The 12,657-nt window shown below is 41.4% G+C and overlaps 1 protein-coding gene across 5 annotated transcripts in view; it reads right to left on the reverse strand.

Moving 5' to 3' along the window:
- Window positions 1-12,657, reverse strand: part of LOC146702481 (RNA binding protein fox-1 homolog 3-like) — a 611,273-nt gene that overhangs the window by 18,235 nt on the left and 580,381 nt on the right. For all 5 annotated transcript variants that reach the window (XM_085465383.1, XM_085465384.1, XM_085465381.1 and 2 more), the window contains one exon: window positions 8,068-8,146. In XM_085465383.1, the coding sequence (XP_085321509.1) occupies window positions 8,068-8,146 (79 nt within the window). The remainder of the gene's footprint in view (window positions 1-8,067; window positions 8,147-12,657) is intronic.

Consider the following 12,657-nt stretch of genomic DNA (forward strand, 5'->3'; position numbering starts at 1 on the left):
GGATTGTGATAATTGATAATTTTCTGCATTAAGCTGACAGATACACAGATTACACATTCGATTCAATTTTATTTTCATAGCTCTGAATCACAACAGCAGTTTCCTAAAGTTATGGTATAATGTAAGGTAAAAACCCTACAATAATACAAAGAAAACAGAGAAAACTCCAACAATCCTCTATGAGCAACCGCTTTGGCAACAGTGGGAAGAAAAAACTCCCTTTTACAGTTTTTCTCAGTCGCTTTGGTGCGTTCCTCAGAACACTATTAACATTTGCACAGCAGTTAGTGCATTTCCCAAAACAATTAGTGCAAACTGCAAAACCTAGTGGATAGCCTGCAAAAGCACGTCACATGCACAGAATTGATTATCCACACCTCAAAAGCAAGTATCCATGTCAATGAAACTGTCAGTGCCATCAAAATGAAAAGTCTTGACACCATCTTTATGAACAAGATAGTCAAATGGCATTGTCATGTTTCCACTGTGACAGTTTATAATTTCAGTGTTTCCCATTGCAAAAACAATTGGTGACACCTGAAAATGCTGACGACAGTACTATGGCCTACCTGTACAGCCATCTGAAATGTGCAGTAAAGTCACTGTAGATGTTATGGGAGTCTTGGGAGTAACTGAGACACTGAATACGTACGTTTCACATTTCCATTGTGTAGAAGTGTTTGTAATCCTACAGAATTGTGCAAAAGAAAAATATGCTACAGTCACTTGTGCACTGTAGAATACATGTAAACATAAAATCACCCATTTGGTAGAGCTGTGCACTAATGTGAACAATAAACAGCACATGTAACAGTACAGTAAATCATTCTGGCACATCCAGACGTTCCTGTCTGTCTGGCCACATATTTTCATCTACATCACAACAGATGTTATCCCTCGCAATGCAGCGAGGAAAGTATCTCCTGGAGTGGCGAATCCATCCTCTGCAGGACCCTGCTGTGATGTCGTCACATGCTGCATCCATGCCTGCTAGCAGGGCCATTTGCTCATGTGGATTTCATTTTTCTTGAGTACTCTGTCAATTGTTGAAATTGAAACAGATTCAATATTGCCAAATACCGTGTAATTCTCTATGACAGCGCTTTGTATTTCTCTCAGCTTTATTGCATTGTTTGCAATGACCATTGCACAAATGGCTTCTTCTTGCTGTGGGGTAAGAAGGGGCCCTCTTCCGCCTCCGCGAGGTTGTCTTACAATCCTATGTGGTGCAGAGTGAACTTTTTGTGAAATTGCAAATACAGTACAGTAACATGTGATGTGTCTGAGATGGCACAGTACAGTACAGTGTATTACTGTTTGCATACCTGTTTTCCCTACGGAATGTTTGAATGATTGAACTGACAGTAGTTCTTCCAATATTGGGTTGCACCCTTCGACCAGCCTCCTCCATGGTGAGGCCGTGATTGACAACATGGTCCACAATTGTAGCCCTTATTTCATTAGGAATCCGCCTATATCTGCCTCTTCTCCCTCTTCCCCTTCCCCTTCCTCCCCACATCCTCACCCCTCTTCCACGGTGCTGACCTTCCATTTTGTGTCACAGAAGTGTAGAAATGGTACACACTAGCCCCTGCGCAGTTTATATATGCTTGCCAATTGGGGATTCACAGGATTCATCCATAATTGACAGTGAACAAGTTGTTTGTCATTGGTTACAACTAAACTTTCACACGCCTCCTCATGAGTGACAGCTGTAATTCACCCCAGATCAATTGTTCAATTTCGGAGACATTTCCAGGAACAATGATACAGGAAGGTATAGGATTTGCTTGACAGATGGCCAATATTTGGCATGTGATAACTAGTTCAACAATTTTGTGTGTGATGACTCAAGCAATGGATGTATGACTATTAGTTTTATTGGGAACGACTATTCAGCATCCATAGGTATGATTACTTTTGACTGACATGACATAAGCAAATGGAAATGTCAGAAAGCAGCAGGGAAATGTATGGAAGCAACTGATTCATGTCCAAAATCATTTGCAGTTTGTTCAGAGAGAGGAGAAATTGCTACTATGATGTGCACAAATGACTGAGTGTTGTGGAGGTTGAACTAATAGTTATGAGAATTTCAATTCTGATCTGAGAAACGCACCAAAGCGACTGAGAAAAACTGTAACAGGAAGCAGGTTTAGAGGGGTCAGAGATTTCTTCCTGTTCTGCTGTGACCGGCTGGGGTTACGGCATGATTACTGTATGGTCATACTTCATATATTTATTGCTGTTTGTAACATGATTTGCTGTGTAAACTCAAAAATATCAAAGTGCCAAGCAAACGCTGAGACAGTCCATGAAACATTACAGGTTTTCTCAGTCGCTTTGGTGCTTTTCTCAGCTCAGAATGAAAATTCTCAAAACCTTTAGTGCAACCTCCACAACATTTAGTCATTTGTGCACATCATAGTGTCTCCTTCCTCTGAACAAACTGCAAATGTTCTTGGACATGTATCAGTTGCTTTCATACAGTTCTCTGCTGTCGACAACAAATGAACTCTACTCTTGGATGCTGAATAGTCGTTCCCAATAAAACTAATAGTCTTCATTTCATTGCTTGAGTCTCTTACTTACAAAATTGTTGAATTAATTTTCAAATTTGATACCTTTTGTTATTATTTTCTCCTGGAAAGTCCCTGAAATTCACCAATTTCTCTCAGGTGAACTTCAGCTTTCACTGACGAGGGGATGTGGGAAGTATTAGTTGTAACCAATGACAGGCCACTTGTTCACAGTTACTCATGGATCAATCCCATGAACCCTCAATTGGCAAGCATATATGAACCGAGCAGGACATGGTGTGTACCATTTCTACAATTCTGTGACACAGAAATGGAAGGTCAGCATCGTGGAAGAGGGGTGAGGATGCAGGGAGTTTGTCCCCCCTGCATCCTCACCCCTCTTCCACGATGCTGACCCGGGGAAGAGGGAGAAGACGCCAAACACATACGCAGATCCCTAATGAAAGTAGGGCAACACTTGTTGTCCATGTTGTCAATCACGGCCTCACAATGGATGAGGCTGGTCGGAGGGTGCGACCAAATGTTGGAAGAACCACTGTGAACTCAATCGTTCAAACATTTCGTAGGGAGAACAGGTATGTATAGTACTGGACATAATATCTCATGTTTAGTGTATATTACTGTAATTTTGCTGTAATCTGCACCACGAAGGACTGAAAGACAACCTCGCAGAGGTGGAAGAGGGGCCCTTTTTACCCTGCAGCAAGAGGAAGCCATTTGTGTAACGATGACTGCAAACAATGCAAGACAGTTGAAAGAAATTCAAAGCGCTGTCATAGAGGATAACGATGTGTTTGGCAATATTGGATCTGTGTCAATTACAACAATTCACAGAGTGCTCAAGAGAAAAGAAATGTGCACGAAACAATTGTACAAAGTGCATTTGAACCCAACAGTGAAAGACTGAAGGAGATGTACGGGTAAAACACGTCTTGTATGTATACTCTAATGTTCAGCACTGTAAACTGTTTTACTCTGTGTAGTTTCATGCAGTAGAAAAGCAATTCTGTGTATATACTCACAGAACATACAAAATGCATTATGTTACACAGGAAATGTTGTTACATTTCTCTCTCTAAAGCGTGGAGCTGGAAGCCAGAGAACCACTGCACACATTCGTACGTTGATGAGGCGGGTTCAGTCTGGCCAAAGGCAGATGGCGTGGAAGAAATCACACTGGACAGAGAGCAACCACTGATGTCCCACGGAGTGAATGTTACAATGTGTGCAGCCATCTCAGACAATGGCATCCTCACCCATATTCCCCTCCATACAATACACAACATCTCCTGACTCTTTTAGACACTCTTCACTGGGACATAGTCCCTGAGAATGAGTGGGGTGGAGGCCAACTCAACAAGTATGTTGTTGTTTGGAATAATGTCACTTTTCAACACTCACACATGGTCACACAGTGGTTTGAGATGACAGAACGCTGGTTGAATATCTGCCTCCCTACTCCCCACTCCTTAATCAGATAGAGAAGTTTTTCTGTGCCTGGAGGTGGGAGGTTTATGACCAGCATTCACATGTGCAAATGGCCCTGCTAGCAGCCATGGATGCATGTGACGACACCACAGCAGAGTAATGCAGAGGGTGGAGTCGCCACTCCAGGAGATACTTTCCTCGCTGCATTGCAAGGAATTATATCTGTTGTGATGTAGATGAAAATATGTGGCCAGACAGACAGGAACATCTGGATGTGCCAGAGTGATTCATGTGTGTTCAGTTACAATGTGCACCGTTGTATTGTTCACATTTGTGCACAGCTCGACCAAAACGATGTTTCTCATGTTTATTCTAAATAAGTGACTGTAGAGTTTTCTTTGGCACAATAAAAATGTGAAACACGCGTATTCAGTGTCTTGTACTCACTTACTTCCCTAACCACAGGGATGTCAGTACAAAAAGTATATAGTGCTGTCTTGAGCATTTTCAGGTAGTGTCACCGAGTTCTGACCTTTTCTTGGAAAACACTGAGAGAATACTGAACACTCATAATGACAACATGACAAAGCTATTTGTCATGTTGTTCATCAAGATGGTGTCACGACTTCACATTTTGGTGACACTGGCAGCTTCATTGACATGAATACTTGCTTTTCAGGAATGGATTATCGATTTTGAGCAAGTGACCTGCTTTTGCAGGTTATCCACTAGGTTTTGCAGTTTGCACCAATTGTTTTGAGAAATACACTAACTGCTGTACAAATGTTAATAGTGATGTGAGAACAGCACCAAAGCGACTGAGAAAAACTGTAAACATTTGTCGTAGGCTCTGAGGTTTGTGTAATGGGCCCTGGATTCCTGTGGAAAAAGTACTTACAGCGTATATGTCAAAAATACTGAACTATGATATCACAAAAAACTATTACTGCAGGACATTTGTTCAGTAGCCTCCAATAGTTTGGATCAGATCTATTCATTCAAACTGACAACACTGTAGATTTAGTTAGAGGGGTATGGCGTTATTTTTGTGCCACCATTCTGAGCGCACGTAAAAACATTTGCATATGCAAGTGTTGCATTTTGAGGAGAAATTTATTTTGAGTGAAGAAAAGCTGAATTTGAGTGAAAAAAATTCATTGCTGCGTGCAAAAACTGTATTTCAGTGTTTGCTATTATCCACACACACACACACACACACACACACACACACACACCCACACACACACACACACACACACACACACACACACACACACACACACAACAGCAGCCCCTCTCGCTCAGTTTTTGCATTTGCGCTCGCTCGCAGTGTGTTGCTCGCGCTCTCAACATTTCTGCCCGTGCGCGCTCAACTCTTTCTCTACACCGTTATATACACAGAGGGGCGGAGTTTGAAATATTACTCTGTCTGTGTCACAAAATAAACTTTTAAGATATTTTCATGCGAGAATGTTTCTGTGTCAACTTCAAATATCCCCAGAAAGAGTAATATTTCAAACTCTGCCACTCTGTGTTACTCCGCCACTGCCTCGTTTGAGTTTTGGACGAAATGCATTCTGCGATATTGCATTTCGTCATTTCGAGCTGATTGGAGACCAAAACAGCCAATCAGATTTTTTTTTGTGTGTGTGGATAATAGCAAAGACGGAAATACATTTCTTGCACGTAGCAATGAATTTTGTTCATTCAAATTGAGCTTTTCTTTACTCAAAATAAATTTCTCCTCAAAATGCAACACTTGCACCTGCAATTTTTTTTTTTACGTGCGCTCAGAATAGTGGCACAAAAATAACGCCACAGAGGGGGAGCTCAGTGTGAGAGATTTATTTCTTTAAACTCATTTATAATTTTATTGTAATTTAACAGCAAGGACACAGCTGTCAAATATTGTGAATGGGTCATAAATGTGCCCTTATTAGCACTTTCCCAGTTGATCTTTGACCCACTTGTTTCTATTTTTTAATAAATTTGACACATTTATTTGGATTATTTGTCATAATTTGTCTTATAGAGTTAGGAAACAATGTATAAATCAAAACTGATGTTACCTTACTGTAAAATATTGATTCCAATGTTACTTTTTGAGTAAGTAAGGAACATTTATTTATATAGCACATTTCACAGATAAAAATCACAAAGTGCCTCACAATAAAACCAGAAATACCAACACACATAAAATAATATAAAACAGTGAAAAATTTTTATCAAAAGCTCATTTGTATAAAAATGTATTTAGCTGCTTTTTTTGACCATCTTATCAGTTTAAATCTACTGTTGGCCTAATCAGAGGTTTAAAATATGCTGATGCAGGACACAAACGTCACAAAGAAGCATCGTCCTTCTGCAGTGCAGAGTAGCCTTCAAAAAGATGAGCACTGAAGAATATTTATAGTTAATGACTAATGAAGGCAAACATGAAATGCAAACACAGAGTGCTCACAACCATTTATAAAACATCATCCAACTAGTAGACAAACAAACAAACAAACAAACAAACAAACAAACAAACAAACAAACAAACAAACAAACAAACAAACAAAGAGGCTCGTCTTCAGTGTTAGATACAAAACGGTAACAACCTGACAGGTGATGCTGCTCAAAACCACTTTCATCACATCTGTGAGTTTTTTCATTCATTAAGATCGATGTGATGTGCTTACAATGCAGTTAAACAAACAAACAAACAAAAACAACCCAAATAAACAGTCAAAAGTTTGAAAAAGAGCAGAAACATATCAACGTGAAGAATTCATGTCATGAAGAGATTCACACCATCATTAACAAGCTGGAGGTCAGTCACCTGCAGAAAGCTGAATAAAGACTAAAGAAAACTGAACCTGATGTCGGCCAATGCTACAAATCTCAATGCTGTCACTGTGGTGTACCCATGATTTGTCCAAGAGATCATTTTATTCTATATTTGTGGATAGAAAGCAGTATGGTTACAACAGCTTACTGCATGACAGCATTGATAAACTCGGCTTTAGCTGATGAAGCAGAAACACAGATGAAGCTCATGTTTCTATTTTTCTGACAGTATTTGAGATCTGTGTTATTCTAGATGGAGCTTGTTTGTCAGACTTCACACAGTTTCATCTGAGGAGAGAGAGTATCCTCGCTCCTTCACCAGTTTCAGACTGACATATAAAATCTGTGACACATACGTTATTATTATTATTATTATTAGTATGGTAAATAAAGAAAGGTAAAACACTTGATTTGTCTAGCTAACTAAAAGACCTGCTGACATTTCCAGTTCACTGCTTGTGCCATGTCTGTTATTTAAATTGAACATTTGCTGGATTTGAATGAAATGTCATGACTCTGGTAAACCACACACAGAGGTACTAATCCAGTCCTGCCCACAAAAATTAAAATTTTCTAAAAGAATAGAAAAAAACTTGCTCGTCAAAATGATCTCATTGTTTAATATGATCCTCTTTATGTGGAAACCACCACATAATGAGTGGATTCATTAGAATATAATATTTCCTATGTTAGATATATTATCTTGTTTGCTGTATTAGATTTTGTCTGCACTCAGTGTCTGATCTATGAGCAGCAGCAGAAACACCTGCAGCTAACAGAAGCTCACATTCAGCTTCGTGTTCTCCTCCTTTTCCCTCTCTTGTTGAAGCCTGTGCTCCGTAGTTCATACTGACTGACACAAAACAAAGAAAGTCTGGTTTTCTCCGCCTCTTTGAAGTTTGAGAGAAGCTGACTAAAGACAAAGAGACTTTCTCACCTAAGAAAGTGGCGTTCAAATAAAACAACTGATTTCTCCAAAACAAACAAAGCTGGTTCTGGTTTTCTGAAATGTGAGCCTCCAAGAGAATCAGAACTCAGTACAAACAAAAGCTTTTGTTGGAGAGCTTCTGAAACTCTTAAACCTTCATGTGAGCTATTGATGTACTGGTTTATTTGTTCATATAAATATTCACATTTTTAACGATCTCCAATAATATGTATGGTGTCATACAGTGTATTTCAAAGACAGTGTGTGAATGTTGTATCAGTCTACTGTAATATTCTAGTATGGTGCAGTAATCAGCAGTGAGGAAACAGGGAGCAGACTTACCATAGTGCCCACACTGTATGTGGCTGCAGGACCAATGGTGTGGTGATAGGGGTCTGCGGTTGCATAGACTCTGCCGTAACTACATAAAAGGAAGTAGGAAGAATCAGCTTTTATTAAAATGCAGTATAAATGTACAGTTGCTTAAGCAACTGCTGCAAAACAAAGACTATAAACATATTTGAAAGATGGAAGGTGAAAAATGAAAGTTTGATATTAACAGTATTAGCTGGGACTCTATCCTATCTCTCATGCCCGCCACCACCTGTGACGTGCTTTGTTTGCTTGTTATTCTCCCTCATCTGTCAAAGTGTTGCTCTGATGCACTTGGTTTGTTAAAATGTGACAGGAAAAGTATCTGAGCACAAAGACACAAGCCTCAGTATAGAACGGCGTGCACGACAGTCATAGACTGAAGCAGTGCATGTGTGTGCTGATTAAAGTACTCAAAGAAAAATGCTAGACCTTATAAATACCCGTCTATTTACAACGGCAATAATAAGGAATGGGTTGCAGCTTTCACTTAGCTGCATTAAGGCAGTGCTGAATCGACTCGCCGGGCCAGGTGAAACCTGGAGTTCCAACTCTCACTGGTGTTATATTGTGTACCAGTCTTTTCTGATTGGGAATTCAGTCAGAAATATTGTTAGCATTCTCAGCTTCAACTGTCAAAGAGTAATTAATAATATATTATCATATCTTGGAGCCACTTATTTTAACTGAGATCTATAATCATTTTCACTAATCAATCACACTAAAGGCTGGCAGGCCATGTAATGAAAATTATGCTTCTCTCAAACCTGATGTTTTAAACAGGAGGGCAGCATTGGATTTGTTTGATCTCCAGCATGAACGGGAAGAAAGGCTACAGAAACATGTCTGTGTGGGTTCTCAGTCATCAAGGTCATCTAATCTACAGAGCTTGAACATACCAACTGGATTTCTTTCACCTCTCATCCAAGAGGCTTCTTCATTTCTAAAAACCAGGTATGTAACCCCAGGTGAAGGTTAAGTCAGGTAAGTCATCACATGAGCCAATGAAAAGAAGGTGTGGGTATATTACCATTACTGAGAGTTACAGTTGAAACCATTGTGAAACCTTGCCCCACCCAATCATGTGAACTGAGGTCTGGTTGTAGGCGCCAAATGCCTGAGAAGGGATCTTTAGACTGTGTTGACACTGCACCACACGTGGCTGATAGATGGTGCTGTAGGCCACCCCTTCTGTTCAAAGATGGGCGTTCATAGCAGACATGGATCTTTTACTCCTCTTTCAAACCTTCTTGCATCCTTCATCTCTGAAAGAGTGACTTTTGACCTTTGATTTTTCTGAGCACTTCTTGATGCACTGCACAGCAAACACTGTGTGGCTTAGATGATTTTGGCGGTTTTGGTTGAGGGTGTGGCTTAGTCTGAGGTGCACTGGGATGCTCAAATTCTCCTGAGTTTCTCTGACAAAGCAGTTACACAAGGAATGATGATGTTGTTCAGTTTGTCATTTCTCCCTGGTTGGTGTTTCTTTTACATCAGGGATGCAAATCTTTAGGTGACGGCCAAGCAGAAACCAATCAGAATCAGAATCAGAATCAGAATACTTTATTAATCCTGAAGAAAATTATGGGTTACAGCAGGCAGCACGCTACGGCACAAGCACACTTTCAAAGGAACCTTCTGACCAAACTTTACACAAATATCACATTGGAAAGACAAGTCAGAGAAGGTAGGCTGATAGGAAAAAACAACGAAAATACATAACATGAGGTGAGAGGAGGAGAAAAAAACTCCACTCAGACTGAGCTCGTACTGGGAGAACAGAAAAAACACCCCAGCACAAAAAGCACATGACTGTCAATACACCACAGAAACACAAGACAAGCAACAGGGGCGGGTAAAGGTGAGAGAGAGCCGGTGTAGACAAGGCATCCGGTCCTGCAGCATGTCTGCGCTGGTCCAGTCGACCGCCATCTGCCGCGGGAGGGGACAGGCATAGAAGGCGTTTGGAAAGGGAGGGGGATGAGTGTGTATCAGTGTATGTGTTCAGTTCAGCTGAGACAGTGTCCTTCACCCTGCCGGGCTAAGTAAACAGTCTTCCAGCCAACCCAGGTGGCCTTGCATGGGGGAGGAACAGTCTAAGCACAGTCGTTATCAGGGTGTTGTTGTTCAGCTCCAGCCTTGAGACCACAGCTGGCGCTGAAGTGGTAGCTGCATGAAGTGATGATGGTTTTTACTTTAGTGCGAACAACTCATGTGAATTTCAAAGCTGTTGTTCAACACTGGTCTCTCAATCTGCCGTTGGAGAGCCGCGAGCTTCTCCACGATGTTATCCAATTTTCACTCAGCGGTCTTATTCTGAGTGTTCACGGCAGCCTCGAGCTTCTCCAAGATCTTATCCGTGCTGCGTTCAATGAGCCCATTCTGAGAACTCACGCCTCGTCCTATCGTTTCAATCCCAGCGGGCAGCCTTGTGGGGGTAGGAACAGCCGATTCCGCTTTCTTTAATCTTTGATAAGCCAGGGCCAAGCCAGCTCCGATCAGCAATAACCCTGTTATCATGGTTCCGAACAGGTAGATATCTTCAATGTCCTTGATCGACATTTTTTATTGTTTTATGTAAAGCACTTTGGTATGCCCAAGGCTTTTAAATGTGCTCTATAAATAAAGATTGTTGTTGTTGTTGTTGACAGTCCCGCCAGGCACACGACCCTCCAGTTCGTCCACCCGTCCATCGTGTATCCGGCAGGGAAAGTCCCTCCAGGACAGTCAGGCTCCCCCGATCCCCGGCTTCTCGTTGAGAAGCTGGTGTCAATTGCATTCAGGGACCAGTTGATCAAATCCATAATTCCTCTTTTAGGTTTTAGAGAACAGACTGTGAGAGAGTGTTCCAGGGAAAAGTAAAAAATAGACTAGACTAGACAAGAACACAAGAAGCTAAGCAGGGAAGATAAGGAAAGGGAGAGGAGAAAAGTGTGACCGCCTTCGCCAAGAGCCAGAAGTTGAAGGTCATAATTCTCTCTGTGAGGGAGAAGGTTTTAAGGATGGGGCTGAAGGTAAACCCCCCCAAGATGGGTATGTTGCAGGTTAGTGTTAAAATTTCCACAACAAGGGCCTTGATCACCCCACATCTGTGTTCCAGATGGTGGTGGGAGTCAAACAACAGGTACTGGTCTGTGTGTGGGTTTCCAGTAAACTTCAATGCTGAGGTTTCCATCCTCAGTGCACACAGCACAGTCCAGAAACAGCAAACTTTTATCCTTTGTATCTTCCTTGGTGAACTGTATGTTTCTATCCACTGAGCTAACATGTTTGGTGAAAGGTTTTGATTCAGACTAAGGTGGCATCCATATATCTGTACCAGTGGCTGCGTGTTATCCTTTGGACAAAGCCAAGAGCTTTAGTTTCCATTTCCTCCATGTAAAGGTCGGCTGTAGAAACCATCGTTTCATTTAGAATATGTGGGATTGTGACTAATGGTTGGTGATAAGTTTTGATTTAGATCTGCTTTCCACAGATATAATCATTGAATTTGGAACATGCAAAGACAACAGGAAGAAGCTCTTTCTTGATCCATGGATCTCAGTCTGTGTACAAGAGGAGCAGGCGGTCGGAGCACCTGAAGGCACACAATTCAATTCAATTCAATTTTATTTATATAGCGCCAAATCACAACAAAAGTCGCCTCAAGGCGCTTCATAAAGCTCCAAGCCGGTACTGTGAGGCGTCACACGTACAGTAAGTGTGATGGGTTTCTGCACATCATAGTAGCTGAGAGTGGCTGGACTGGCTCTTTGTTAAAGCATTGAATGCATCTTGATGCTGCTTTAGCCAGCACCACTGAATGTCTTTGTGTGTTAGCTCATGAAATGGGGCTGAGAGGTCACTCTGGGAAAGAACTTTCCTAAAAAGTTGATCATCCCCAAGAAGCACCGGAGGGCTGTGACATTTTCTGGTATGAAAATCTCATTAATTGCTTTGGTCTTAGCTGGATCAGGCTTGAGGCCCTTGCTTGTGAATACATGGCCAACATAACAGACTTCCTCAAGTTGGAATTTGGACTTCAGGGCGTTCAGTCTCAGTTGGACTTCCCTCACATGCTCGAGTTCCTTTCTGAGATACTGTTCATGCTTTCATATCTCTTCCACCAATGATTATGTCGTTGACCCATTTCACTACAAAGAATTACAGCGGGTATTCCTTGCCTGCAGAGTGGGTCAAAGTGTAGCTGTGCCAGCTGTTTGAATTTCCTCACCTCCATATGCCACCAGTTTGGTTTTCTGAGTCTTCTGTTTTGTTTCAGTCGGCGGGCATGACATTACATTTGACGGCAGCTCTATTGGTTTTTCATTGATATGCACAGTGGTGAATACGTCATTCCTATGCAGAAAACAGGGATTCCCAGTGTCTATATTGACCCCATTCACAAAGAACATTTCTTCATCACTGCTGGGCGCTTGCATCTCAACGCCACCTCCACAGTTGTTGCAGTTAGTTATTGCATGTGCAGGACTCTGTTCTGATCGTGTCGCACTTATTTTGTGATGAAACTATCCACCTTTGCTGTCGTTTGGGGCTGCTATTCGAATATTTAGCTCATTT

The sequence above is a fragment of the Copadichromis virginalis genome, linkage group LG8 (genome assembly GCF_057382275.1).
Source record: "Copadichromis virginalis isolate Kocher_CV1m ecotype Utaka linkage group LG8, C_Virginalis_male_GT1.1, whole genome shotgun sequence".
Lineage (NCBI taxonomy): Eukaryota > Metazoa > Chordata > Actinopteri > Cichliformes > Cichlidae > Copadichromis > Copadichromis virginalis.